The sequence below is a fragment of the Apteryx rowi genome, unplaced genomic scaffold, assembly GCF_003343035.1.
Source record: "Apteryx rowi isolate R43461 unplaced genomic scaffold, aptRow1 scaffold_6, whole genome shotgun sequence".
NCBI lineage: Eukaryota > Metazoa > Chordata > Aves > Apterygiformes > Apterygidae > Apteryx > Apteryx rowi.
The window spans coordinates 7,228,113-7,256,055 of record NW_020450871.1 but is presented as its reverse complement, the minus strand read 5'-3'; the positions used below and the strand labels follow the sequence as shown (position 1 = coordinate 7,256,055).

Sequence of the window (27,943 nt, the reverse complement as noted above, 5' to 3'; positions counted from 1 at the left end):
GTAGGTCTCTTGAGTGAAGTGACATTATCTTTATTTAGTCACTTTTCAGAAAGATCCCACACTTAAAATGCTATTATTTGATGAGAACAAACAGGAACACTGGAGCTAGTTTTGTAAGAGTATAATGTACCAATACAATGCTTAACAAAATCCATAAAAGCATTATATGTATTAGTATGCTTTTCTGTATCAGTTTAGGACAAAAATAATTCAAGGAATAGAAACTTTCCAGTAGAGAAAGCAGAATATACCAGAATTAACAACCTGGGCATATCTCTGCAAAGAACATTAGTCATAGAATTAACTTCATTTAAGGAGAAGTTTGTTACCTGCACACAAATCACCAAGGGCTCCAGCTAGCACTTTGTATGCACAGGTCTTCCCACCCAAAGGATCTCCGACAATCATGAAACCATGGCGCACCAACATCATTTCATATATCTGTAGCAGTGACAAGAGACTGATTCTTTAACAGAGCGCAGAAGTAAGCACAACGTGTATGAAACTACAGGTATCTTTCCTGCACTCAGATGCACCAGGACAAAATATCAGTCAAACACCTGCACTACACTAAGGCTGGCCGAAGTCTAGACCTAAATTAGAGGGCAGTCAAATTATTATGACAATTCATGCTGCTGTAATTTAAGAAGTCCTTGCCCTCACTTGGCCTCTCTTTCTCCTTACTAGAGATCATCCCTCAACTGTAATAGAGTTAATGTTCAGGAGGTGAATACACTCATCAGCCACTGCTGTTCGCAGCCCAATATACAAGCATAAACTGAAATCAATGGTTATCAGTGAAGCTAACACACAGGGATACGAACTACAGTTCTGAGGATCTGACGTAAACCCAGTCCCATCGAGGTTGCTCTTGGACTGCAAGGCTGGTAACTTCTTCAGTTTCACCACCAGAAGTTGTCAGAACACAAGTCAAAGCCTTCAAATAGAACATTTTATACTTTCCTCAACCTCAGCGTGCAACTTTTTTTAATTTGGTTCAATCTCACACCAGAAAAAAGCACTGGTCAAACAACAAATAACTTTTCTTCCCCACTTAACCTGAATAAATTCATGCAAACTCCTAAGAAGATATTCTTTATCCTACATTAAGGCTGATATTTTCTGGTTTAGCTTAAATTCCTAGCCAGTTTATAATACCGTTTAAATGAAAGGTAAAGCATGTTTTGTAAAGCAGCCTAAGCCAATTTAGTTCTGTTGCAGGGGTCCCTCATGATCCTATCCCAGCCCATGCATTTCTGCCCTTTCCATTACACTGGCACTAGGCTGTGTTACTCATAAGAATGAAAAGTTAATCATTCTTTAAACGTCACCAATACTAGCACATGGGAGGCAAAGGGAACACAGTGAAGGACAAGTTAGGGTGACAAATGCCACGCCTTTCAAGAATGCTCAAGGAGTGAGCAGAACCAGGAACAGAGACTGACCCAATCTGGTGTTCTATTCATTAGGCTACTCAGCCTCATCTGTTAAGAGATTCAGTTTAATTTCTATCCTGAATCATAAGACCTAAGATGTGGCTGCAAAGGTTAACTCCTTTACAGACTGGTTGAATTCAGAAATCACTGCAATCAAAGTGGGCTTTTACTCCATGATTTTTTCCTCAGTAAAGATAGGCTGTTTGTAATGTCCTATTAATTGCTCATTTAAACTATTAAACTATTCATTCATCCATGTCATAGCCAGACAGTCAATGAAGAATGTTTCTTAATCATCTGTTCCCACCTTTTTTTTCTCCCCAGAAGTAAACATGTGAAAACAAACCTGAATAATTTTTCCAATGAACCATGGAACTGGTTGAAGATCCATCCTTTTTATATTTTCATTTAACGCCTGGACAAACAGGTCATAGTCTGGTGTAGGAAGAACCACTCCAGGGAACAGGTCAGATATAATACCCTGTTAAGGAAAGATGGATTAGAACACTATTTAAACACAGATTACAAAAAGAGAGAACTCCCAAAGCATAAAAATCTACAAGGAAAACAATACTCATATAGGTAATAGGAGCTGAAGAGGAAATGTCTTCAGCAGGACTAAATTAACTTCCAGGCACCAACTGTAACCTAGCCATGAAAGTGGATCTTTGCCAAGAAAGAATTCAACTGTTGTGCTTTTAAATGACTTGTTGATATCCCCCACCAGGTAGGGGTAAATGTATTCTGTATTGCATGAGAGAGAAACCAATGCCAGCGTTTTTCATATATATGCTGATATTGTAAAAGGAAGCTTAACCTTCTGCAACTTTGCCCCAAAATGTAATACAGGAAAGGATGAGAAAGTGGCTGGAAGAATGCAAATAATTAAATAGAAGGGTACATGCTCTGCTTTTTTCAGAGCATCGACTCTGCATGTGCTTATACCCTAGCTTTTAGTTCTTTAAATTAGTATTGATTGCTCTGTAGCTTAATATATTCACTACTTTCTACAAAAGCAGCACAGAAGCAGAAACTTCACTGTTTTCAATCTGACTTCAAATTTCTAATTGATACAGTTTAAGCTGTCCACATCTCTTTTGCAGCACAAAGCTAGAATGCAAACTGCAAAGAATGGTTTCCACTGATGAAATAGAAATGACATTTTAGCAAATTATCGTACATAACATTTTACAGACTAACTTAAAAGTCACCACTAAAATTTTGTTTTTCAAAACAATACTAACTGAACCAAAGAGTACCCTCGGCTAGATCAGTGGAGTGAAACAACTGTACGCTAATAAGGCAGCATTTGAATCAAACTATTCTAAATGAAGATGATGACCTGCTTCTGTAGATTCCTATAAGAACATTCAAAAGAATCCTTGGCGAAATGCCACTTCATCATCACAGAACTTGAACACACCCACCTGATAGCTTACCTGAAACAATGGCACATCCTGTGCCAAGAATTTGGCCAAGTTAACATCCAGCAAAGCCCGAAGTAACAATACACTTTCATTTTCAATTGGGTACTTCAGTTTTAAGTTTCCTGCTGCCGTCAGGACAGATTTGACAGCACGCATTCCATAATCATAGTGATGCTGAGATGACAGCTGCTCCGAGCATAAACGGTAAGTGGCAACAATTTTCTGGGCAAGACTGTGGGTATTAAAAAAATCACATGTAGAATGAAAATATCTCACCAAGCAAAGAAAATACTTAAGAACCTGTATGCACAATGTCAATGGAGTGACTATCAGGTATATCAGCTGACAGGATGGCTCAAAATGCCTGGGAAGTAAAACTATAGATTGTGATGTGTCACAGAATCTGTGCGCAATTTAGTTCTGTTTGATATTATGATACATTTTCCCAATGGTTCAGCATAGAGGTACATATCTGTCAATATGAGGTGGTAAATGAGGATTGACAATAAAGCAGGAGATTAAAAAGTATTTTCTGGAGAAATAGGACAGGGAAAGCCTCCTGGAATCATATGCCTCAAACATACATATCGTCATGCATGCCTTGTAGAGGAATGAGAGGTATTTCAGACTGAATCGATGTGGAAAATTCAGTGTGTCTTACCTCCGAGAATCCAAAAATCCCATTGAATAAAGTGAAATTTCTCCAATCAAAGCATAATCTGGAACCATCATAGCAACTGTTCGGAACAATGCCTTTAACAAAACAATAAGAGATAAGCTTAGACTATGGAATCTGGCAATAACTTGTGCTTGTTTTGTGAGAATAGCAGTTCTCCATATATTCATGAACTTCTATACTCTGTACTCCATTTTCATGACTTCAGGAATCATCTGAAATCAATGGGACTGCATTATAATTGTTACTAGAACTGTGACCTTATTGAGAGGTCTGCACAAAGCATTGTGGGTACACATATTAAGAAAGATTCATAATCCTAAAGAACTGTTACTAGACAAAATGGGAGGTGTTATTCATTCCACTTCTATAGTGGATAAACTACCACATGGAGCGATTAAATGACTTGATTAAGGTCATGCAAAAAATCAGTGGATAAACTGGGAAAGAAAACTAGGACCATATCAGTCTTTCTGCAGCGTATCAGCAACTTGCTTAAATATAATGGATTTAAACTGGGATTTGAACCCCCAAGACATTGTAAACCAGGAGAATTCCTACTTAGAGAAAGCTAAAAAGCTGTAAACTGGTGTCAGTCAGATGAGACCGAGACTTTCCCTCTGTGCATTCTGTACAATCCTAAATATACTATTAAAGCTTAACAACTAGCACAGCAGAATACACTTCAATGGGTTATATCATTGTATTACTTGATTGCTTTCTTTCTATTCTTACTATAATAGACCAGAAGCTGCAAATTCTGTCCAATTTCTACAGGAAATCAGGATTTCAGATTTACCTTCAGATTATCAGGCAGCTCTGCCCGTCCAGCATAGCCAGGATTCATAGTGATAAACACAGCACAGGTTGGATTAAGAGAGATCTCTGTGCCTTCAAAGATGAATGTTTTGAGTTTGCGAATAACAGCTTGCTGTATACTAAGTATTTGTTGTGCAACTACAGATAATACTTCAACCTAATAAAAACAGAACAGATTGTAAAACATAAGACACCTGGAGACAATATAAAATGCTTTTATTTATATACTTTGATGGCTATATATTGAATTCCTCCAAGTAAAAAATCATCCTGTGTAAGATCCAGTCTGATATCTTAGCCTAAATATTAGGAGTCCATTGAAGCAATCCTCTGAAAGTTAGTGCCCCCGTTGCCTATTCAGCCAATGCACAGAGGTCAACAGAGGCTTCTGAAAGCCTTCAGAGGGAAAAACCATGTGCCTGAATGTAGACATCTAAGCTAGGTGGACAGGAACTCGCTCTGGAGGCCTCCAAAAGCACTTTCCTCTCACCTCTGACTATATAAAGAAATTAGACTCTTCAGAAAGACTGATTCACTCAATGCCCAAAACTGAGGGGCAAAGCAAAGACTGGGTAAGGCAGGCTAGAGCCAATCCTCAGTGCCTTAAAGTACCAGGATAACAGGATACTGGAAACAGAGAACACTGACACCTGAGTTCATAAAAAAACAGGCTATGGCAGATAAATGTGATGGAAAATGAATGTGTTGGGAAAATGAATGTGTTAAGGATACTAAAGTATTCAAAACAGATATAAAACCTAATGGATTTTCCAAATGTATTAGTATTGACTTAAATCTAATTCCATCAAAATAACAATAAAACTCATTCAAAGTCATTAGTGACCAAATTAGAAAAAAATCAAAATAAGACCAAGTTTGGGATTAGACTGTTTCTGGTTACATAGCTAGTTAACCAGGTCACTCAGTTAGTGACACTCAGCTAGCCATCACACGAGTCACCTCACGGGGGTTTGCCTGTCCTGTGCGGGAAAGAGACAAATGCAGCCCCACAGCAGCAACTTGAGAAAGGAAGAGAAGGACAATCCTTTCCCAACAAAAATCTAGGCTATCTTATTACACCCGAGTCAAGTGAACTATGAGTGCCCACATACAAGAGAGGAAAAGTGTTAGAAATTGTACAGTGACAGTTTTTTCACCTAAAATAACCCAGACCTCAGACTTCTGCAATAAAACATACAGAGGCGTGAGCTCCTACAGCAGGCAGCTATGTATTTACTTCTGTGCCTGTGATTATCAAAACAAAGAGGCTCCACTGCAAGCTAATGTAGAAAACTGGCAATAATGCTCAATCATGTCTAAATCTAAAACTAGTCCTGCATCTTAAATTAAAGCCTTGTCACTTTATCTTTCTCAGTTAAAAAGTTACCTCAATTCTGTTGAACTCATCAAAGCAGGACCATGCACCAGACTGTGCCAGCCCCTTGAAGAACTTGCCCATTGCCTTGTAATCGAGACCATCTGAGCAATTAAAGACCACGCACTACAACAAAAACACACAGAGAACATCTCTCAGTATTAACATAAAATTCACAGTACAAAAATTCTTAGCATCTAAAATGGGAAGTGATTATTACTGCTAATTTTGGATGACAGCAATAGTACAGACATAGTCCTAAATGTGAGCTCTCTACTATGTCTGTGAATAGAGAATAGGTAAGGAACAGTGGTGCTTTCTTATGAATAGCACTTCAAGAAATAGCCACATCTCCAAACACAAACAATCCAAAGAAAAATTGTCTGTATTTTCGTACCTGCTTAGCTAGCGCTTTTGCTAGATCTTTTGTTGTTTCTGTTTTGCCAGTCCCAGCAGGCCCTTCTGGAGCACCACCAAGATTTAGTTTCAAGGCACCCATTAATGTCCTACACAAACAATAACATATGCATTAGAAGTGTAGAGTCTCTAACGGTGGATTGTTTTTGAAGGGATGGACCAGTATGAGCCTACGTATGTTCCACTGGTAATGACTGACTTGTCTCCTAATGACTTCACATCTTGCCCTATCAAACCATTATTTTCTCTTAACTGATTTGCAGATGTGCAAGCTCACATTTATCTGCTTAGCCTACAAGGTACCTCAAGACTTCTCAATACATGCATTCAGCATCCATATCCTCAATTGCTGAAACAAATGCATAATGCCATAGGAAAGGTGGCAGAGTTTGCAAAAACACATGCTTCCATCAAGCGGCTCTCCTCATGACAAGAACTTGAAGCTAGCTTTCTAAATTAAGTCAATTTTTAGAAAGGGCTGAGAAAGCATAAAAGTTGTTCCCATAAACCTGAGAATCAGCTTGCTCTCTGAGTGACTGTCATACTAAAAACACGCTCCCCATTAAAGAGTGGAGCCATGTAACAGTTTCCTGAATCTCATCTAAAGGCTTCGCCCCAGAAAGTGGTTGTTAAGTTCTGTTGAATGGAGTCTACTTGCTCACTGCTCGCACTGCAGCTGCATCTGGCACAGGCGAACCCACAGTCTTAGCTCAGCTCTAGCTAACACTAATGACGATGACCCCCCATTTACAGCCAAGCCACTAGCTCATGGCTCTTTTGACATCATTGTGAATGCCAGTCCACAGCAGAAGAGGAAGCCTTTGCCAGCACAGGAAATGAAAGCACTTGACTACAATTTGTACGTGATGGTGAGTTCACAGCTGATTAGCACTGAAGCAAAACACCATATATTTGCCTAAAATTACCTGGTGAGATGACCTGTGTCTCTAAGGCATGCTAGAAGTGAAATATCAAATCTCCTTGGGGGATGAAGTAGAACTGGAAGCTAACTGCAGTCAAACATCTGTTAACAGCTCTATAATTACCTCCCTTATTCTGCAGGCAGGCTCACCCTATCTGTATGTCTTATTTCAAATATATTATGAGAGCTACTATACAGTTCTTTACAGTTCCATTATCATGAGCTGCCAGGCTTTTTTAGAAGCACATTCTTGGATACAACAAATACTATACTCTATTAGCATAGGAATCTGTATATTGTAACTATTATACCATATTTGGGCAAAGAAGATGTATAAGATTTGCCTCCAAAACTTACAGAAAGATCTTTGGTGCTGAGGTTCCTCCTATCATTAACTGAAATTAAATATAGATCAATCAAAAAATGAAAACATTATTCACAGGCAACATGGCTTTACCTATAACATCGATCTGTCAGTGGGGTTATAACCAGGCGTAGAGAATTGCCCAGATACTCATATCCATATTTGGCTTCTGTTGTAATCATTCGCACCATCACATCCCTATCTTCCCAGTAATATCTCAGCTGAGAAATCCACTGGAAGTCATTAAGATCTGTGATTTTGTCTTCAGCCAATTTTGCAACCACATCACGAGCTGCAGAATAAGAGACAGCTTATTAAAAGATCCAAACCCATCTACCACTCTAAATGTTAGTTTACTCAAAACAATGTTTAAGTAAAAAAAATTCACTTGTAACTAAATATAAGTAAATCAACATTCAGAGCAGTAGGCTGGCTTTCATTTCAGAAAGAAAGATGCATCTGTTTTGTTTAGGGAATCATCTTAATTTGATCTAGATTACAGTGCTTGTTCTAAGTAGATGGGAGAGAACTGTGCAGGGTTGAGAAATCTCCATCAGCCTAAAGAAGCTCTGCAATCACTCTCTAAAGGTTGCTTAAAGCTAGTGGCTGAAGGAGCCTACATGGGATACTTGCTTCTCACTACTGCAGGAAAAAAACAATGCTTAGTTAAATGCTTGGTAGAGTGCAAAATCCCATCTTATGATCAAATTCTGCCCTGACATACAGGCCAGGAAAAGCCAAAGAAGTGAAAAAATGCTATTTAGGACAGAATTTGACTCTAAACATAGTGCGAGATCCTCAACTGCCATACAGTAGGATGGTTGACCGCTGAATGATGTTTAAATATTGATGTTAAAAGCTTACTTTCTCTTCCTCTTTTCTTTACATGTTGGAACAACCCAGGAAACAAGCTTAGTGTTATTAAATATTAAACTGAGCTGAACAGAGTTTCAATGAAGACTGCAAGCACTCATGAGGAAAAGTTCTGCTCCAGTACACAACTCATAATATCATGCAGTAAAATAAAAAGTGAAATAATTTTTATTTCAGTGTCCTAGGATGATCTAGCAACATAAGAAAATATTTTAGAGGGATAGAATAACATTTTTTAAGACAGTTTTAGACTTCCACCTTCTTCAATTATTGCTGAAATAACACATTTAGCAGTATAACATTTCCCAGCAGTTGAAATGCAGTTATCTTCTGGAATTCTGATTGAATATTCTCAAACCTCACCACCATTCCCACCCCCACAGCCCCCCAAGAATTAAAAACATGATCCCAAGATGGAAAAGAAACAAACACAAAACTTGAAAAGCCCAACAGATAAGCAAGATGTATACTCGCATTGTTGGATTTAATAGTAACACGGCAATCAATGCTTAATAGGTAACCAAACGACACCTTTCAGTTGAATCATATATTGCATATGTAAAACACCTGTTTAAATATCTGCAGAGGTAAAACTTGCTAACAATCTATTTGGACCAGGACTATAATTTCAGGGTCCTGAAATTACTAGTCTGAATTCTTCCCAATACCAAAACTTCAATCAGCGCAGAGAAGATGGTGAGAGGTGTCAGGGATCTTTGTTGTGTTTTCCTGATCCTTAACCACACATCTAAACTCTCTAATCCCAAGCCTCTAAGGGGCCTCTCACCAGCGTTAAGTGTAGTGGGGGCCCATTCCACCAAGGATCAAAGGTGCCATTTCCTTTTCCTTCCAGCAGAGGTAAAACAGCAGCTATACTGCTTCTGCTAGCTTCACTTTAGTTGGGTGATTCCAAATACAAAGCACGCAGGCCTTTTGCTCCTTTTGAGCATGAGAAATGCTGGCATAGCTAGAGAATGAAGCCTCTTATTCCCAGTGAGGGTGTACATAGCTTCCTTCCTTCCTCAATCCTGCTGCTGGAAGGAAAAGGGAGACTGATCTAAGAAACGCTGAGACTAGGCAGCCCACAAAGGTCGCTGAAAGTTGCTCAGGCTACAAGCCCAAAGAAATAACTAGCTGGCTCATGCATGAGTCTAGTCTGTATATCTAATTTTCACCTCCTGAAAATTAAAATGAGTAATGAAAATCATTACTATAACCCTTTAACTCATTTTATGGCGTGGTCCTTTCACTGGAGAAAACATTCTAGCTGCCTCTTTCAAATAATTCACCAAAATAATGATAGGAGCACTGCCTCAGCTGTAATGAGAGTACCAGCAACTGCGCATTTACCGTGTACATCAATGACAGTAAGAGCCCCAAGGGTTAGCCGAGCTCCACTGGACAGCTTTCCTCTCACTAACTCAACGATGTCTCCGATTTGTAGATTGCTCTTCTCCAGGAAATCCTGTCACAGAAACAGGACACAGGCATTAATGTAATGCTGCAGCTAACAGTTCCTAACCTCCCATGGGTGCAGTCATTATAGCCAGCCTTTCCAAGAAAACATAGTAATGGAACTCCTGGCGCTATACAAGCATTTAAAATTCTCCTTCATATATTGCCATTTTATTTTACTAGGAACACTTCAAAAAGCTTTTTATGGTCTGAAAGTAAGCGAAGTAGAAGCCTTTTATTTCTTCCTGATAGAAATGACAAAATTCTGTGACAGAAGATGTGCAGATTGTCTCCATTGAGTAAATCTGGATCAAATTTCTTTTAAAACTAATATTCAGCAAATTGAAGATTTTCCTAACTTTTTAAACATTTGGAATTACTTTCTCAGAAGTCTTCATTAATGACCTAGACAATGGGACAGAGTACACCTTCAACAACTTTGCAGATGTTATAAAGCCGGGAAGAGTGGCTGATGGACCAGATGGGTGTGCCGCCATTCAGAGGGACCTCGACAGGCTGGAGAAATAGGCCCACAGGAACCTCATGAAGCTCAACAAAGGGAAACGCCAAGTCCTGCACATGGGAAGGAATAACTTCATGCTCCAGTATGCTCTGGTGGCCAACCAGCTGGAAAGCATCTTTGCATAAAGGACCTTGCGGGTCCTAGGGGACACCAAGTTGAAATGAGCCAGCAGTGTGCCCTTGCAGCAAAGAAGGCCAACAGCATCTTGGGCTGCATTAGGAGGAGCACTGCCAGCAGGTTGAAGGAGGTGATCCTTCCCCTCTACTCAGCACCTCTGAGGCCACATCTGGAGTGCTGTGTCCAGTTCTGGGCTTCCTAGTACAAGAGAGACATGGACATAGTGGAGCGAGTCCAGCAAAGGGCCATGAAGATGATTAAGACATCGGATCATCTGTCATACAAGGAGAGGCTCAGAGAGCTGGGATTGTTTAACCTTGAGAAGAAAAAGCCAAAGGGGGATCTTATCAACGTGTATAAATGCCTGATGAGAGAGAGTAAAGAAGACAGTGCCAGATTCACGAACTGAAATACAAGAAATTCTATTTAAAAATAAGAAAAAACTTTTACAGTGAAGGTGGTCAAACATTACAACAGATTGCCCAAAGAGGCTGTAGAGTCTCCGTCTTTGGAGATATTCAAAACTCAACTGCACATGGACCTGAGCAACCTGCTCTAGTTGATCCTGCTTTGAGTAGGGGGGTTGGACTAGATGATCTCCAGAGGTCCCTTCCAACCTCAACTATTCTGTCATTCTATGAAGTCCTTTTCATTTTTTTTTAATCTATGGATTGTTCAGGAGAATTTCTTTGAAATCACTAAATATTTTCAGTTCATCCTATTCTGACTGGATACATGGAATAAGGTCTTCAGCTGGTATTAAACAACACAGGCAAGTTAATTCTGGGATACAGAAACAAAATGCTAACATTAAAATCTATCCTTTGATGTAAAAATTATTTAAATGTCACTATTTCCATATTTAAAAGGCAGCTAAAACAATCTGTTGATAGAATTAATCCCAAAATAAATCTTACACCATCTACCCAGCTCTATCAGGATCTGACAAAAGCCTGCTGAATTCAACAGAAATTATATCCATTACTTGAGTGTGCTTTTGATTAGCCTCAAAGAAGTAATACCAAAGACCCTTGTGATGACAAAGGCACTTCAATTGCACAAGGAAAGTCCCTCGTGCAAAATAACAACCTTGGCTGCTATATCTTTATCATAAGGAGAATCTAGCAATAACCAGCCAAATAACTGTACCATCCTACTAAAAGAGACTTTCTGCCTGCTCGCTCCCCTGTGGCTTCAAATGTAAAGACAGGAGTTACAAATAAAAATACCTAGTGTTTGATAGCAGTTTATAACTTTTTGTTCGGCACTTTTATTTATACCAATAACATCTTGTAAGTAAAAAGTAATATGATTTCCTTCCATGGAACTACTGATTTATACAGAAGTAAACGAGAATGAGTCCCTGCTAAGAAATAAGAAAAAAGAAAATAGAAAATAAAGCACACTGCGAGCAAACTGTAATATGCTGTTGACAGAGGATTTTCTTTGTTAGGAGGAGATTGTTATTATTAGCACTAAACTCTGATTAATTAATAAAAAGGTAAAAGATAATCTTACTAGTAAAGTTCCCTTGCTTATAGCTTCAGACACTTCTTTTGTCCAGTAAATGGATGAAACACAAATCACCACCTGTCCAGGCCACTGAAGCACCCATGTTTTTCGAGGAACCTTAAAAAAAAAAAAAAAAATCCATTCCAGACAGAGAAAGCCATGCAAGCACACTAGATAATGGCATTGATAACAATTCTTTCCCCAAAGGTTAAGTTTCATGCTGAAAATAAATAAGAGTCAGCATGGAAAGCTTGGTTAATTTTCCTTCAAGAAAATCAGATGTAAAACTTTAATCTGATACTATTGGACAGGGAGATCTGGATTCCACTCAGCTTCAAACAGTTTCCTGGTCAAGACAAATTTGAGCAACTTGTTCAAGGAAAGTTGCTTGTGAAAGCTATGTTATACTATAATTTAGAAACAGGTAGTTACCTTAACATATCCTCTTGTGCCATCCTGAAGAACCTTTCTTACACTAGCCAGCATCATTTCCTCTACTTGCAAAAGCCATTTTTCTACCATGCCCTTCAAACAAGAAAAACAGATGAGTCGATATACATTTCTTGATTAAACTCCATTTAAAGGGCAATTGAGTTAGGCACAATTGAATTGTGTAGGCTTACATATGCTTTCTTCTGCTCTGGGTGTGGTATACAGGGAAAAAAAAGTTGAAAATCCCTAAATTCTGACAGCCCTACCATAGCATAACACTGCCTGGCGGCAGGCAATTCAAGCTAACTCTAAAGGCAATCCAGCTCAAGAAACAGACAGGCTTTCATATAAGCATGAAGGGAAAATGAAGATCATGGCTTGCAAGGTCAGTTAAGCTTGATCATTCTAACCCTGGGCATGTTTTGTTCCTGGAAGATGAAGGGAAAAAAGGTGATGTCTGTAACCCATCTCTCTTTGGTTATCGCAGAGCAATTCAGCTGCACACCATTGCCTGGGGCACAGCAGAAAAAGCAGGAACTCAGATACATCTCCAAACTTAGAAACTTGGAAGTCTGTAATGGTGTGATTGTGATGACCTAATTTTATTTTAAACAAAACCATAATTATCTTATTCACAGTGTACCATCATACCTTAAAGTTCAATTTATATTGTGAATCACTACTAGCTTTAGCAGCAGCTAAAATGGTATGAATTACTCCTTTTACACACCAGTGGGAGACATTATCAGTGTGGGAGTACAGTAACGATGATCCTGTAGTTTCAAGATCCAGGGTACCTTCCTTTTGTCTTCCTGCCATTTTCTACACTGGCCCAGCTCCTCTTCTACTTTCTACAGACACTGAATAATCCAGGTCTCACATGCCTAATGAAACAGCGTTCAGATAATGCTCTCGCTCTTGCATGACCTTGTGTGCAAAGAAGGCAGAGTGCTCCTTTACTTGGCTAGATGGCACTATTTCTGCTCAGCCCCCTTTTACACTAATGTTCTACCTCTTTAGGGGCAGCCATTCATCTTTTCTTCATTTCTCTCTGTTTCTGCTGTGCCATGTAATGTTATATATATTTTAAAAGTAGTAGATGCATAAAGACACAGAAAAGTGCCTGGAAGAATTTACCAAAAAGATGGAATGCCGTAGTCCTTTCAGTAGGAAATCCTTTTTGTATGAGACAGTACCAGTCTGCACCTTCACCTCCTAAACACCTTCCATGATCTGATTCTAAAAGTTTTAAATAGCATTCCCCCAAAAATGTGCACTTTAGGCAAAGCATTAGTTTAATATTATAGTAAAAACATTACTTTTGCTTTCACTGGATAGATTTTATCTATGAAAGGAACGACTTCTTTCTCTGAACTGATCATGCCTATGATCTCCAGAACTTCCGTGAACTCCAGTTTAGCAATTCCTTCAAAACACTTCTTTAAATGTGGCTGCACTCGAAGCGGATCCTTTGTTTCAGACAGTATTTCAAGCAGCTCATCATTAGACAGGAAAAAGAATCTGTTAGAAGGATACAGTTAATGAACATGTGCTTTCCAAACATGAAAATTGTCATTAAGAATCTATTATACGCCAGATGAATTGAATTGTTTTTGTTACTTAGAACACCAATATAACAAAGGAGCAATTATCTCGAATCCCTTTTCTTAAGCAGTTTTTAACATTATAAAACTCATTAGACCTGTTTTTTCAGAAGAATTTCAACATGTCCGTCCTTTTATGCAGAGGAAGAGAGAAGAAGGGTTCTTAAACCCACTCAGGAAAGACCAGAGATACCTATGCAGCCAGAAAAAAACTGGTAAAAACATACAATCCTGCTCCTCATAATCATATATAATCCCTATGTATTACACGCCACTGCACAGCTGAAGAGGGTAGGGCTAGGCCATAACTTGTGAATCAGCCATGGAAAGGTGGCAAGCTCCCTCAAAAATTCCCTGTAAGTGATAATGTGGTTCTAAACACAAGTTTATGCTGTGCTGAGACAGATTTTGCCTCCCCACCTCTGTCTGTCCCTGGCATTGCAAATTTAGCTGGAGCTGAGGAAGATGAATTGAAGTCTAGAAAGAAGAATAGGTTTTCCTTCTTTATTATGTGGGACTGTGCTTATGAAAACATGTGCTTAGGAAATGATACTTACCAGCTCAGTAGAAATGGTTTCAAAGAGTTTATGGCTTTTTGTCTCTAACTTAGGCCTGTTCAATTAATTTACCTTGGGAAAAATAATCTTTTCTTCTCCAAGTAAGTATTCAACCCCTTTTGAATTTCTTCTAAGAGAGTATTTGCTTCCTGAAGTCTGTCCAACATCATGGGTTGTTCAGTTGCAACAAGTACCTTTGTGTCTTTAGCCTTTATAAAAATAAACACTCAGCAGAAACTGCTAAAAGTTTATATTCAATATGATTGCTATATGTCATTTTACATTAAAATTGTTATCAGTGATTACATATGTTGCAAGAAGCTAAAAAGCTAGATATTGTTGTCTTTGTTGTGTGGCTCTTTATTATTAAATATAAATAATACAAATATATATTATTCAATAGTTTTTGCTTTTTCACACGATCAGTTTTACCAGTTCGAACTATACAGACAATACTGGAAAACAGAAACATGCACAGGAATTAAAATCTTTACCATTTTCTCCTGTGTCTTGGACTTGCTACATTTTTTCCCATTCACAAATAAGTTCTGTCAAACACAGTCACAGCATGTCACATTTATTTTCTGTTCTTGCCATCTAAGTTGCATTTGCACTTTCTGTTAACACTCTTAATGTTCAAGGCTACACAGATTTCAGAACAGGCTTCATCATTCACAGGGTTTGAGCTGTTAAATAGGTCTCAACTTCTATTTTGTTACACTGATTATTTCAGCACCTTCATCACACACTGCCTAATATTTTTGTGAAAGATCTCAGCTCATACTGCCACTAAGTATCTGACTTTTTAACCAACTTCTTATTTATAAGAAGCTGAAAAAGGTCCCCAATTGCATTTATTATCCCTATGGACTTATCCTGACACACTAACAGCTCAGTATATATTCACAAAAGTTTCTAATAACCATCTCACCACATACTAGAGAACAATCATATGCAAAAAGAACATTTTAGTTGCTCTAATACTGTGTGATTCTGTGAAAAGCCTAATCCAAAATCCAATTAAATCAAGAGGAGAGTTTCTACAGATCGTCAGTGAACTCTGAAGCAGATACTGCAAGTACAAATCATTCATCTTTCTACCTAATTCTCATCATTTAACTGTACAAAAGCTGGAAAATTTAGAATTAAAATGCTAACTGAGCTGTACTTCATCCTGCAATACCCAGCCTCTACAGAAATCTCAAAACAGTAGTGATTTAATCTACCACTTTTACTGCAAGACTTGATTTTGGTGGGGCTTAGTAAAGGATTTTCCACTCCAGATTACAACTTCTTGTGATTTAAATCCAAGTATCTAACTCCAGAAAAGCTAATACATCTTTATGATAATAATAATGTTATCAATGTACATAAAAATGCATGCTATATTAAATGTAAGCCCTTACCACTTGTGACATGATGTCTTTCCAGCATGTATCCACAATCCCAAACTTTCTACCTTCTTCAGGCATTTGAGCTATAATGTCTTCTGAACTAAAAATTGGTTCCAAATACAACCATGTTGCCTGGCATTTTAACCAGCTATCTAGAATATCTTGCATTAAAACAAGCTTTTCTTCCCAAGCCTGTAATGAAAACATTTAACACTTAAGACTTCTAAGCAATCACTTTAAATTGCATATTGATGAAGCAACCATGTAAAATCCCAGATTATTACTTAATTTAATGCAGTGTCTTCTGCATTGCATTCCTGTGTGGTTATTCTTAAAGGACTTTGAAAATATACCACTCTAATAGTTTCCCCTTTACTACAACCTTACAGGAAAGAAGCTCTTTAAAAAACCCTAAGAAGTCAGGGACTGACAATCCAACACTGACTCATATCTTAGCCCCACAAGTAGTCCTATCAACATTACTTCTATGAAGGAAGACTTCATGTTTTACCAGCATTTCGGGACTGGTTGCTCCTTCTCTGTAAAGTAATTGATTAGAAAATAAAAAACTCTCCCAAGTCTGAAGGAACACCAGACCACAGCGAATACTTCCAGGTTTCTTCAAGGTTATTCTCTTTACAGGAGTTGCTTTGGCTGATATACATCTACTTTTACCTTTAGCTGGCAATCAAATGAGAGGATACTCAACATCTTAAGGAAGCTCATATGCACGCTTGGAAAATTAATAACCATATCAAAGGAGAAGGAGCTTTTAAAGTACTTACACAAGACTCGGTTTTTCAGCAGTGAAAAGTAAAGCCATGTCTTTCAGTCCCAACCACCTACTCTGTCCTACCTACACTGTAGATCACTATGTTCCTCATGGAGGGGGTGTAGTTCACCACTTGCGCTAGCATCAGTTTGTCGAGATGACTCAATTGACTTTGCAAGGTGATCAGCATTAAAAATAATCCATAATTCTTTTTTCTTTCTGAATCTAGAGCATTTCAGTCTGGAGCCAAGTTTGGAGCAGGTTTGCAACAGGTATCAAGGAAGTATATCAGGACAACTAAGAAGGCAACAGATCAGCTGGAAACTTTACTTAACCTGCTGTTGTCATCAAAAAGATGAATCATGTAACTTACACACAAATGTAGTTTTGTCATTTAATAGCTAAAACTATTTTGATTATTGAAAGAATGAGTATTATCTTCCACCAAAAAAAGCAAACTTATATCAAGAATTAATCTACATGTGGCAATCAAAGGACGTGAATCATTTCGCACATTAGCTTTAAAAAAAATAAACAAAAAGAACAACTGAACATTTTTTAAATATGGGAGACATTTTACAACAACAACAACAAAAACCAACTTATAAACAATGGACCCATTCTTGCACAAGTACTTTTTAAGCAACTTGTGGGAGAACAGCCTAAGTAAGAAGTGCAGAGGTGACCAGCATAGCAATCCAGAATCTTGTCTTTTAATGCTACTTGTGTACTTTCCATCTTGACAAGGCATCCATCAGAGTGAGTAAATGTCAGCTCACAGGCCCTATATACAATTGGTCCAAACTTCGGCCCAAATGCAGCTAATTTATGGAACTCTAGCAGTCCAAAGCTGTTCTAAAACCAGGGGGAGATTCTTCTGGAATAAAGGATTTCAGATAGCATTGCTTTTGTGCCTTTCACAGTCTAGAGTGTAAGATATACGCCAGGGAATGTATTTAGCCAGACTGTATTGTTCATTAACCTGCAAGGGGTAAATCAAGACCGTTAAGGTAGCTCTACATTAGTAGTTTCTTTTCATTCCCCCAGCTCTCATGGGCAGCAGCTGTACCTAGGATTGGGCTTAACGTCCACAGGAAAGGATGGGATTTAGGGCTTAGAATTACTTACAAATCATCGAAATTAGCCAGAAAAAAATTCAAGTCATATCAAATACTCATGCGAAACAGATTTCTGCTTTCTGCATAATCCTTCCTTTAGAAATTCTTTTTTTTTTTTTTTTTAAACAAAAACGAATTGCTACAGGAGGCTCTGTTTTATCAGTCCTCCAGGAGATTACACCTGTACAAACAGGAGGACAGCTAACAAAAAAAGACCTTGAAACTCTTAAGGATTGTGCCAATTCCAGAAGATTACAAATGCATTATCTCTTACAAGTGGCAGACCTGTGTCTCACTACACAACACAGTAGGATTTTTTTAAATCAGCTGACATGTTCAAGTTATATAACTGAAAAATCATGTTTATAAGGACTGATTTATCAATGCAGCTACATTTTATTTAGCTGCAAAGGAAGCTTTGCACACCCTTCTCTGGAAACCATTAATTCAAAGCTCTTGGAGAAAAATATGAATATTTGTGCTCCTTAGAAACAGTTAAAAATTATATAACTCTTTATCATGCCAAAACACCTTAAAGTACTTGGGGAAAGTGTATTATGAAAGACATGTAAGCTCAGTAAGCTCTTCCTTACCCGGCATTCAGCTTCAATCGGTTTGATGAAGGGAGAGCCACACATTGTCTGAGTCTTAACAATGTGATCATCCAACAAAAGCTGGATGTCATCAATTGCTGACAGGATGCTGGTATTCTGTAAATACATCATATTTTGTTAAGGCAAATGAGAGTTGCTTCATTTCACTGCTCTTAAAACTCACACTCATTCAGCTTCCTGTTTCCCCCTTTTATCTGAGGATTGAAGGTAAGAAAGTAAGAGAAGCAAGGCATCAAGAAAGACTGCAACATGTTTGAAGATACAAAACGGTATCTCCACTGTATATCTCTATTTCACCAAAAGTTAAGAGAGAGAATGGTGTTGTGAATGGGAAGCTAGCCAGGGATTCCAATGACTTCTAACTCAATCTTCTGCACTGCATGTGATTTTCTGTGCCTCCGGACAAGTTAAAATTTCACTACAAATGAGCTTGCCATACAAAACCAGCAGAAGCTCTCAAGCTCACAGATTTGTTAGGATGAGTATGCTGAGACCATGAGTTATCCAGACACTAAGGTAACATCAGCCATCTAAATATAAGGTAAGATAATGGATAAGTTTACCCAGACTCTTGGATATGATTCCACTTTCCATCACGCAACAATGAGTCAAGAGTAACTTCCCTCTAATATTTCCGAACTGCTATTGAGAATTAAAGTAGTTCTTTTTAACAATGTATTTACTGATTTGGTGTTTACTCACAGTATCCCTGTACTTCACCAGACTGAAATGTAGGTTGACCCATTCTAATTTCATTTTCTCCATTGATTTCTCTAAGGAATACTCCTTACTAGCAGCTGCTCCAATAGGTTCCAGTCTAAATTGGAATGAAATGTATCTTAGAAATATTTTTGAAGTGCAGCTGAAGATAAAAAAGAAAGCAGTCATAGACAAAGTTGTATAACTGACTACCTTTCATATATATTCATTAATAATATCATACACTCTTATTTTAGGGAATATTTTTGGACTTTCAGGGTCATCAAGTTAGAGATATTAATCACTAGAATATTAAGTTGGAGATCAAATACAGACAGAAAATTGTGAATGTATGTGCAAATGTGTTTTAAGAGTATAACTTTGGTTCTTGACGCCTTTGTTCCACAAAAACTTTCAGCAATTCCATCCTTAGCTTGATAAAATACAGCTGTGAAAACCTGAAAGTTCTTAACACAGAAAAGCCCTGAAACAAACTAGAATATGGTATCTGACATATTAAACATACTGATTGCTAAATAAGCCCCCTCTAAAAAACTGAGATTACAGTAAGCTTCTTACTCATCAAGATGTTTTGATAGCCCAAATTCCAATATGTTTAGAAGGGTAATAGTTTCATCAGGTGTGATTTCATATCCTACAATCTCACTGATCTGAAAACAAAAAAATAAACAAAAATCATTATCAGGATGTACGTTTGTAAGAAACTTATCAAACAGCAAGAAATAAAAACTAAAGAAATATCAGTACAACTCCCCCACTTTGCTTTTCTGCCATAAATTATTAGTTCAAAGAAGCTCCTGCCTGTACCATTATAAATTTCTAAACTGGATTTATTACGTGACAGGATAAAGGATTTTCTCATTGTGAAATACAGAACTATTACTAATATACGGACTAGTATATTGAACTATCAGTTTCTGAGGTAGAATACTTCCACAGTTAAAGCGGAGTTTAAGTACCTGCTTCCAGTGTCTCTCCTTCATTCCACGATTGCAGACAATTGACAAGACAGGAAGATGCTGTTTAAATTTATCAAGTTTATATTTCATATTTTCTGCTAAGCGTCTAGGCCCAGGCAAATCTGGAAAACTCTTAGTGAGCTTGTACATAGTCCTCCACATATTCCCAATTTCTTCTGTGATTTCATCAGCATTCAATTCCTGGAGAGATCCTGAATACAGCAGTGTAAAAGAGCACAGAGAGAACTTGGCGTAAGGGTATTACCAAAGACATGCATTTACACATATTTATAATCATTCTCCTTTAACTGGAAAACAGTTGTGTTACAAAGAATTATCTTAGTGCAAAGCGCAAGTCAGAAATTGTTATTTCATACTGCTTAACAGTATTTATTTCTTCAAATTTTTTTTCTCACAACTACTAATCAACATTTGCAGCTTCTACATTCTTCATTAAAACTTAACTAACTGAAAATGACACATTCCAGCAAATGAGCACCAGAGCCTCACCATTCATCCATTCCTCAGATTTGGTATGGAAATTATATGCCGTTATCCAAAGTTGCTCAAAGGGTTGTTTGTTTGTAATTATAGTTTGCAGTAGAGGAAATTGACTCTTCTCCTGTTCAAGTAATTCCTCTTCTTTATTAATAGCCTTTAAGGAAAAAAATATTATTTCCATCAAAAATTCCTACTGCTATTTAAACATTTTAATAGGTAATATTGGATACAATTTTTATAGGTCCTAAAGCTAGTCAGTTCTGTAGATTTAGGCCTGTGGATTTTAGGTAAATAAGGTAACTGTGTTCTTGAAAATTCCCTACTTATTTGTTGGTATCATTCGCTACTCAAATACCTTTTAAAATCTATTTCCATTTAGAAATAAATTATGCGCCATGGCATTCATTAAAACTGAGGTTCCCAAGTTATTAAGCCACTTTGAAAACTGGATGAAAGCTCCTCTGTTACATGGGCTTATGGGAATTCTCTTCAATCATGATTACTTGTTTCTAGCTTGTATTACAGAAACATCTGGGACCACCAACCAAAGCGGATGCTATTTGCTGTGCCCATACATASTAAGAGACTGTCTTTGCCCAAGAGACCTTACAGGATAAATCAACCTGCAAAGATTTAGAGGAAAAAAAATACTGCCATCTTCATTTTACAGGTGGGCAAGTAAAGCACAGGTAAACACTGTCTGAAATGCAGACACTGAATTCAGACAGAGTCCCAGGTCTATGCTTTAATAATGCCAACAGACAATTTAATCATTCCATATGAGAAGCAGGCAGAGAAACTGCCAGAGACTTACATTCCAAAATAATTTCTAACTTTATATATTCACTAAGCCGATTGTAGTATCGGACCATCCCCTCATCATAATCATATATTAAGAACTTTACCAACTTAACTACTTATTCTGATCAACCTGTAACAACATATCAATGCAGTTTACTCGCACTAAATAAATATACTAGATGCCTTTAAATCAGGTTAAGAGTATTGACATGAAGGGATTGTGGCAATTTATTTAGGTCCTAAACTGATTTAATTGGTCCAATTTTCTCTTTTGAGTAGACTTAATTAAAAGCCTGATCCTTGAGTTCCAAGTATGCAAAAATCTCATTTGTCTCACTGTCATTTAGAAATATTAATTAAGCCTCACAATACCCGTGAGATCTTTCAAAGGTAACCGGTGTCATTTCCCAGCAGAGATGCAGCTACGACTGACTATTCAGCCTAGAAGTACCCAGGAAATTGGCTGCAGATCCCTGGACAGAAGCCAGGAACCTTGAGGTTCAGCTGCTTCTTCTAACACCAGCCAACTTCCCTTTCCCTGATGTAACATTTATTTAAGGCCTATAGGCAACTTCTGGAAACAATACAAACATTTGGAAAACATTTGTTTTTAACTGGGGACCAAGCAGAGGGGACTTAAATGCAGCTCTAGCAGCACAAACCCTGATTCAGGGAAAATGCCACCTCCCAAGCATCCTCCTCCTGCCACCTCTGCTGAAGAATTCTGTTTTCTGTGGATGGAACCTGCTACTACAGAAGGCCTGAAAACATTGAAATTCAGTATTTCAATTAAAACATTCCCCTAAAGAAATCCCCACCACCACCAAATATCCTCTTCAACTCAGCAGTAACACTGACTCATGGGGACAAGATATTGGCAACATGTTTGTGAATTTGGGAATCTTAAAGCCACCTTGACAGTACATGCCCAGAGCCGTGAAAAAAAAAAAACCACAGGACAGGAACTAAACTTTCCCTCATCCAACACATTGCAAACCCACTCTGTACCTTAGCTGGGCAAATAAATACTAACCTCCAATTCTGTTACTGCATTATCCAGATTCTTATTTAACTCTCTAAATTTCTCAGCATTGTTCTTCATTTCTTCCATGGTCATAACATCTCGTTTTTTGTAGCTTTCTACTTCTCTCTTATAACTCTCAAGAGTTTCCTCAAATTGAGAACACCTGAGATAAAGATAGCTAAGGTAATACCATTTTCTGTTTCATTCCTTTTCAGATTTTGATGATTTTATGAATTATAACAGGCACTGTCAAATGAACTCTGACCTCAATATTAGTTTAAAATAAATACAGATTCCACTGAAAACCCATTAATTAATCAGTTAAAACAATACTATGCAGTTTACACATTTAGAATTCAGGGACCATTTTAAAACCCCTCAACTGATTTAGTTCACTTACATTTGCTGCCTTTGCTACCCAAAGGAAATAAAGGCAGAGTGAAAACAATGTGACAAAATATGTGTAATACTGTGCAAGGCAAAATAACAGGATAAAATTGTGACTATTCCAGTAACATCTGTCCTTTCACCTTTCAGACTTATGTGAGGACAGGAACATCCTAATCCACCCTGATAATATTTTTCTGAAATCTCCACAGTACTGCAAGCCAGGTTTCTCCCTTGCTTTCTCACTTCTCTTTCAACTTTACTTATTTGACATTACCTGCTTTTTACCAACATTGAGCTTTTTTTTCCTTTTGAAATGCCCAGTGAAAGAAAACATCTTGACCCCATACCTTTTAAGCAAAGCCATCTCTGCACAATTCCTCCTGTTATACAGCTGGGCTCTACTGTTTTCAAAGATTACCTCAATCTGGTCAGGCCAATGGAAAACAGTGCTATTCAGCTTTATGTCATCCGCTAAAATAAAAATATATATATATATATATATATACACATATCCTTAAGAAACTATCCTTTAAGCAACAATCTAATAGAGTGTGAAGAGTAAGCAAAATAACTAAACTGCATTTAGGAAGAAGTGATATTTCTTTTCTAAGCAGCTACATATTTCAAACTGTTGACTGAATTACCTTCAGTGCAACGAGAACTGTTCCCTAAAACATGTTAGGCTGACAGCAAAACTCTAAAATCAAACGAGCATGTGAAATTCTCTGAACGGTATCTTCGCTATTCAGAGGAAATTGATAAGAACGCCTATTCCAGAGTAACTATTCCACTAAACTATATTCCAGTCCAGCTACACAGAGAGATAGACTATTCCAAATGAAATGTATATAATATACCCATACATAGTGAATAAAAGTAATATTTAAAGAATTTTCACTTCACAATGTAAAAATGCTGAATTATTCACAAAAGCTACAGTGCAGTAGCTACAATCAATATAGTCTACGAGCAGACACTTCCATCTTCCTATTTGTCTATCTGTTCAGCACACTTAACTCATTATAACTAACTGCAGGACAGACGCTTACTGACCCAGCTATACAGAATATGTAATTATGAAATACTGCACAGGCAAACACTCCAGTCCAAAACACGACAGAAAAACGTCCTGGCTTCCCTGGGCATCCTCATTTCCATTAGAAATAAGTTCTAACAATCATGGCATATCCTAACTATTTCAATCACTATTTGATCTGAACATGTATTCTGTCTAAGGTGAAAGGATCATCCTGCCACTAAAAGGGATATGAATTAATAAAATTGTTTTTGTACTAATTATGTACTAATTTTGCACTAATTATGGCACGTTTTTGCTCTGAATAGAAGTGCAAACTAAAAAAGCACTTTCTACAGATGTTTCCTAAATTTGGAGAACAGCCTTTATATTAACTGAAAACTGCAAAGCATCACAGCAAAGTGACATAAGGACTCCCTTGAACTTCTCTTTCAATATTCAGCTGCAGAGATGCAAGTTCTCACACTTTCCAAAAGTTGTCATAAAGCCTTTGAGACATGACTTTCCAAATGTTTTTTCACTGAGGTTTTTGTATTGAATATCCTAGAGATATAATACCATTTGACCAGCCTACATGGCATTAATCTGATAATACCTCAGCCATTCTCTAAACCATTAGAAAAGCACAGTCTCATAGGGTGCTATTTCTCTAAATATAAAGCTAAGATCAAGTAGAAAATGACTGCAAGTATTTTTTTTAAATCATATTTGTTACACATTTTCAGCACACTTGCTAAAGTAAGTATTACAGCCAGCCTCAGCTCAGCAAAAATTTATCATTTGGAAGCAGGGTACATTCTGTTCCTAGCTCCACCAGCAACATACGTTAGGGAGTTCCCCCACAATCAGATGAATGGCACGAAGCCATTTATCCTTCTTACACAGAGGTTGCGTTTCATCCTTCAGGAAAGTATAAAGAGTACATCAGGTGTTAGTCTCTTTGAAATATTGGGGCTTGTCTGTGAAAAAAACTTGCTAAAAAACATACCAAAATAATTTGGGGGGTGTAAAGATGCTGGCTGAATTTTCTCATATTGGAGAACATTTTCTACATATTGGCTTGCTCCAAAATTATCCCAAAATTATTATTCCATAAAAACTATTTCAATACACTTCCATGTACAGGAAAACCTTTGCTGTGCATTAGTTTGCATTCTAAACTATAGTGTGATTATCCTCAAAGTCCCTCCAGCAATGAATAGAGTAGGCAGAAACCCCTTTCATAAAGGACATCCCAGACTACTTGATTTTATTAGTTTGGCAATAAATAGCATTGGCTGAATCATTGCCCATTCTATAAAAAAGTTGGAAAGCATTCTCAATATGCAATCTTTCATCTGGAAAAGAAGAAATAAGATTGTTGGGCTTTTTTTTTTTTCCTTCTTGCATTGGTGTATTTTTGCCTCTTGTGAATCCTTATTATTTCCTATTTGTCTCACTTGGAACTTTCCATTAACATTTTAGAAGATGAAACATTTATCTGTGTAGAGCCCAATATCCATATATATACATATATATGCATATTTTCCTATGGAGATTTTTATATTCTGTAGTTTAGACATACAAGGAAGATCAGCATAGTCCATGAGGAATTCCAGTCTGTATGTTGCTTCAGAGATCTGCCGTCTCAGTTTAAAAACAGTAACTTCGCTAGACTTCTTTAAGTATGCAGTAAGTTCCACTAACTCTTCAGTGTTCGAAGGCACCTCACTCACTCTCTCTGCAATTATGTTATATTCATTGCAAATGCTACAACAAAAAGAAAACCGACATATCACTGGAATCATAAATGAAAAGAGATGCAAAATCTTGTTCATGAAGTTTTTCTTTTAAACATGAATACTAAGCATCTTCATAAATTAAGCATTTATTTATTTAAGTATTCATCTTAATTAAATATCAAGATGAATACACAAAGCAAGTTTATTAAGGATGCATTTATTAAGGATGCTATTTTACTCTACACAATCAATTCTATTGTCCTACTATGTTTACGAGAACTGGTATATAAGTGAATGATTGTTAGATTGGTTCCAAATTACCACTAACAACATATGAACAGGTTCCTTCCCGTAGGTTTAGAATTTCCTGTTTGAAGATCTGACTTGCTGAAGAAAAAGAGGTTTGAATGCAGTAAGCAACAGTTCACCCCATAATCACCCCATAAAAACAAAATTAAGCGTATGGCATTAAACAAACTTATAAAGAGAAAAATTATACAATGATCAGGTTTATTTTATTTTGTTATTTTCCCTCTTCTCAGTAATACATTTTCTTGTTCCAGATTCCAGATCAGTACTGCAAGTATCTACACAAACAGCAGGCACTTTAACAGCAACCACACACGAAGGAAGGGTTCATTTAAATGAACTCAAGCCTTCGAAATGTTATGTGCTTGGCCCAAGCTGGTTATCTAGATCCCCTCCATAGTCAGTGGAGACACAGAGGCCCCACTAGAGAATAGTTCATCTCCACGTGAGAGATCTTTTTCAGACCAGTGGGATGAATCATTTCCTTATAGTGATTGTCGCTCTCCATTCACTGTGGAGGAATTCTTTACTTGCCAGGCTTTTTTAATACATTTTTAATTCAGAGCGCCATAATTATCCCACTACACTAGAGTGACATTATATTTTAAAGTTCCCTTTCTCCCCCCCCCCCCCTTTTTTCCTAACTTACCAAGCTCTGAAATCAGGACCAGTACTCCCCTGGCAAAAAAAGTCAAGGACAGCACAAACACAGAGTCGCACAGTGAATTCTTTATGTTGCTTTAGCTGGGAGCTAGCAGGGGAAGCAAGGACCTCAACTCAAATCCTAGGTCAGCAAAGGCTGAATGAACAGTGACATATTTCCAGTGTAAACTTTATGTATACCCCGTACAGACTAAGCTGTATATTTACTTACAAGTATTTCTGTACCTGTTCAATTTTAAATACCTAGTTTGGTGTCCTTGCACATGGCTGGCCAGTCCTAGAAAACCCAGCAGACGAACAAAGCCCTCTCAGGTACTGATCTACATCGTCAGTCCACGCATCTAGCAATAACTATGCATGCTAACGACAGGTACCTGTTATTTAATGTTCTGTTTTCCATCACTTCAAATTCAATCAATCTGTCTTTAAGATTTTGGGTCCTATTGCAGAGTTCCTCATTCAATTGTACTGCATCCAGACAGAACATGGCCAAAGGGACAGTGATATGCATGGAAGCAATCTCCCTTTTCAGTTTTGTTAAACTGTCAATCTTCTACAAATGGAAAATAAACCTGTTATCTTTCCTTAAAGTCCGTACGTGAAAAATGCTAAGCAACAACTAATTAATTGCCAGCCAGAAAATGGACAATATATTTCAAACAGAAAGAAGAACTTAATTTTTTATTTTCAGAGCTCAACTCCTGCCCACAGAATCCAGGGCAGAAAGTTCTGCACAGTAAATAAAATGCAAAAAATTGTGATAGTTAAGGAGTATCACAAATTGCTCATAAGAAGTATTCAGCCAGCGGCTAACCTGGGAATGAAGCAAAAAAAGAGGACAGGGTTGACTAAGGGCAAGAGTCGAAAGACCAGCAAGGTACACAATTCATCAAATACTCTGGGCAGTCCTCTACTGGACTTCCACTAGGAACTTACCCCAACCTAGCCCGTAGAAGGCAACTTCCCCCTTGTCAGAGCAGTCCTGCAGCAAAGGGCTACGTAAATTGAGATGTTTTCCCTAATACTTTCCAGGGTAAGACAAGCCATTTGTATGGAAGTTCTTTGGAATAGGCAATATAATAGGAAGTTTAATGTATGCGTTAGCTGCTGTATGAACATGTAACAGTTGTCAGTTATATATTACCTTACTAAAAGCTTCTAAAGAATGACCCTCTTTCAAAAAATCAGTAATGTCTTGCTCGGCATTGCTGTTCAAAAGATCGCTGTATTTCCTGTACACGTTTAAATACCTTAAGAAGAGAAAATCACAAAAGCAAACACAAGATTCCAATATGAAGATTTGCTATAACAGGTAACTAATCAACTCAAACCGGTGAATGTTTGAGTCAAACAGATAATGTTACGAATCTGAGGATTTGGATGCGCAAGGGAGTTAAACAGCCAAAACTTAC

General features: G+C 37.5%; 1 protein-coding gene across 1 annotated transcript in view; it reads right to left on the bottom strand.

The window, feature by feature from the left end:
• DNAH3 (dynein axonemal heavy chain 3) overlaps positions 1-27,943 on the bottom strand; it is a 74,181-nt gene that overhangs the window by 28,861 nt on the left and 17,377 nt on the right. The window contains exons 12-35 of the mRNA XM_026083302.1: positions 27,676-27,781; positions 26,906-27,084; positions 25,403-25,587; positions 23,150-23,273; positions 22,422-22,575; positions 20,597-20,741; positions 20,087-20,298; positions 19,686-19,777; positions 19,110-19,224; positions 18,387-18,503; positions 15,916-16,095; positions 14,582-14,718; positions 13,668-13,869; positions 12,349-12,441; positions 11,923-12,033; positions 9,660-9,774; positions 7,530-7,728; positions 6,131-6,239; positions 5,746-5,859; positions 4,339-4,515; positions 3,525-3,616; positions 2,876-3,095; positions 1,783-1,917; positions 330-441 (exon numbers count right to left, since the gene is read on the bottom strand). Coding sequence (XP_025939087.1) covers positions 330-441; positions 1,783-1,917; positions 2,876-3,095; positions 3,525-3,616; positions 4,339-4,515; positions 5,746-5,859; positions 6,131-6,239; positions 7,530-7,728; positions 9,660-9,774; positions 11,923-12,033; positions 12,349-12,441; positions 13,668-13,869; positions 14,582-14,718; positions 15,916-16,095; positions 18,387-18,503; positions 19,110-19,224; positions 19,686-19,777; positions 20,087-20,298; positions 20,597-20,741; positions 22,422-22,575; positions 23,150-23,273; positions 25,403-25,587; positions 26,906-27,084; positions 27,676-27,781 — 3,425 coding nt within the window. The remainder of the gene's footprint in view (positions 1-329; positions 442-1,782; positions 1,918-2,875; positions 3,096-3,524; positions 3,617-4,338; positions 4,516-5,745; positions 5,860-6,130; positions 6,240-7,529; positions 7,729-9,659; positions 9,775-11,922; positions 12,034-12,348; positions 12,442-13,667; positions 13,870-14,581; positions 14,719-15,915; positions 16,096-18,386; positions 18,504-19,109; positions 19,225-19,685; positions 19,778-20,086; positions 20,299-20,596; positions 20,742-22,421; positions 22,576-23,149; positions 23,274-25,402; positions 25,588-26,905; positions 27,085-27,675; positions 27,782-27,943) is intronic.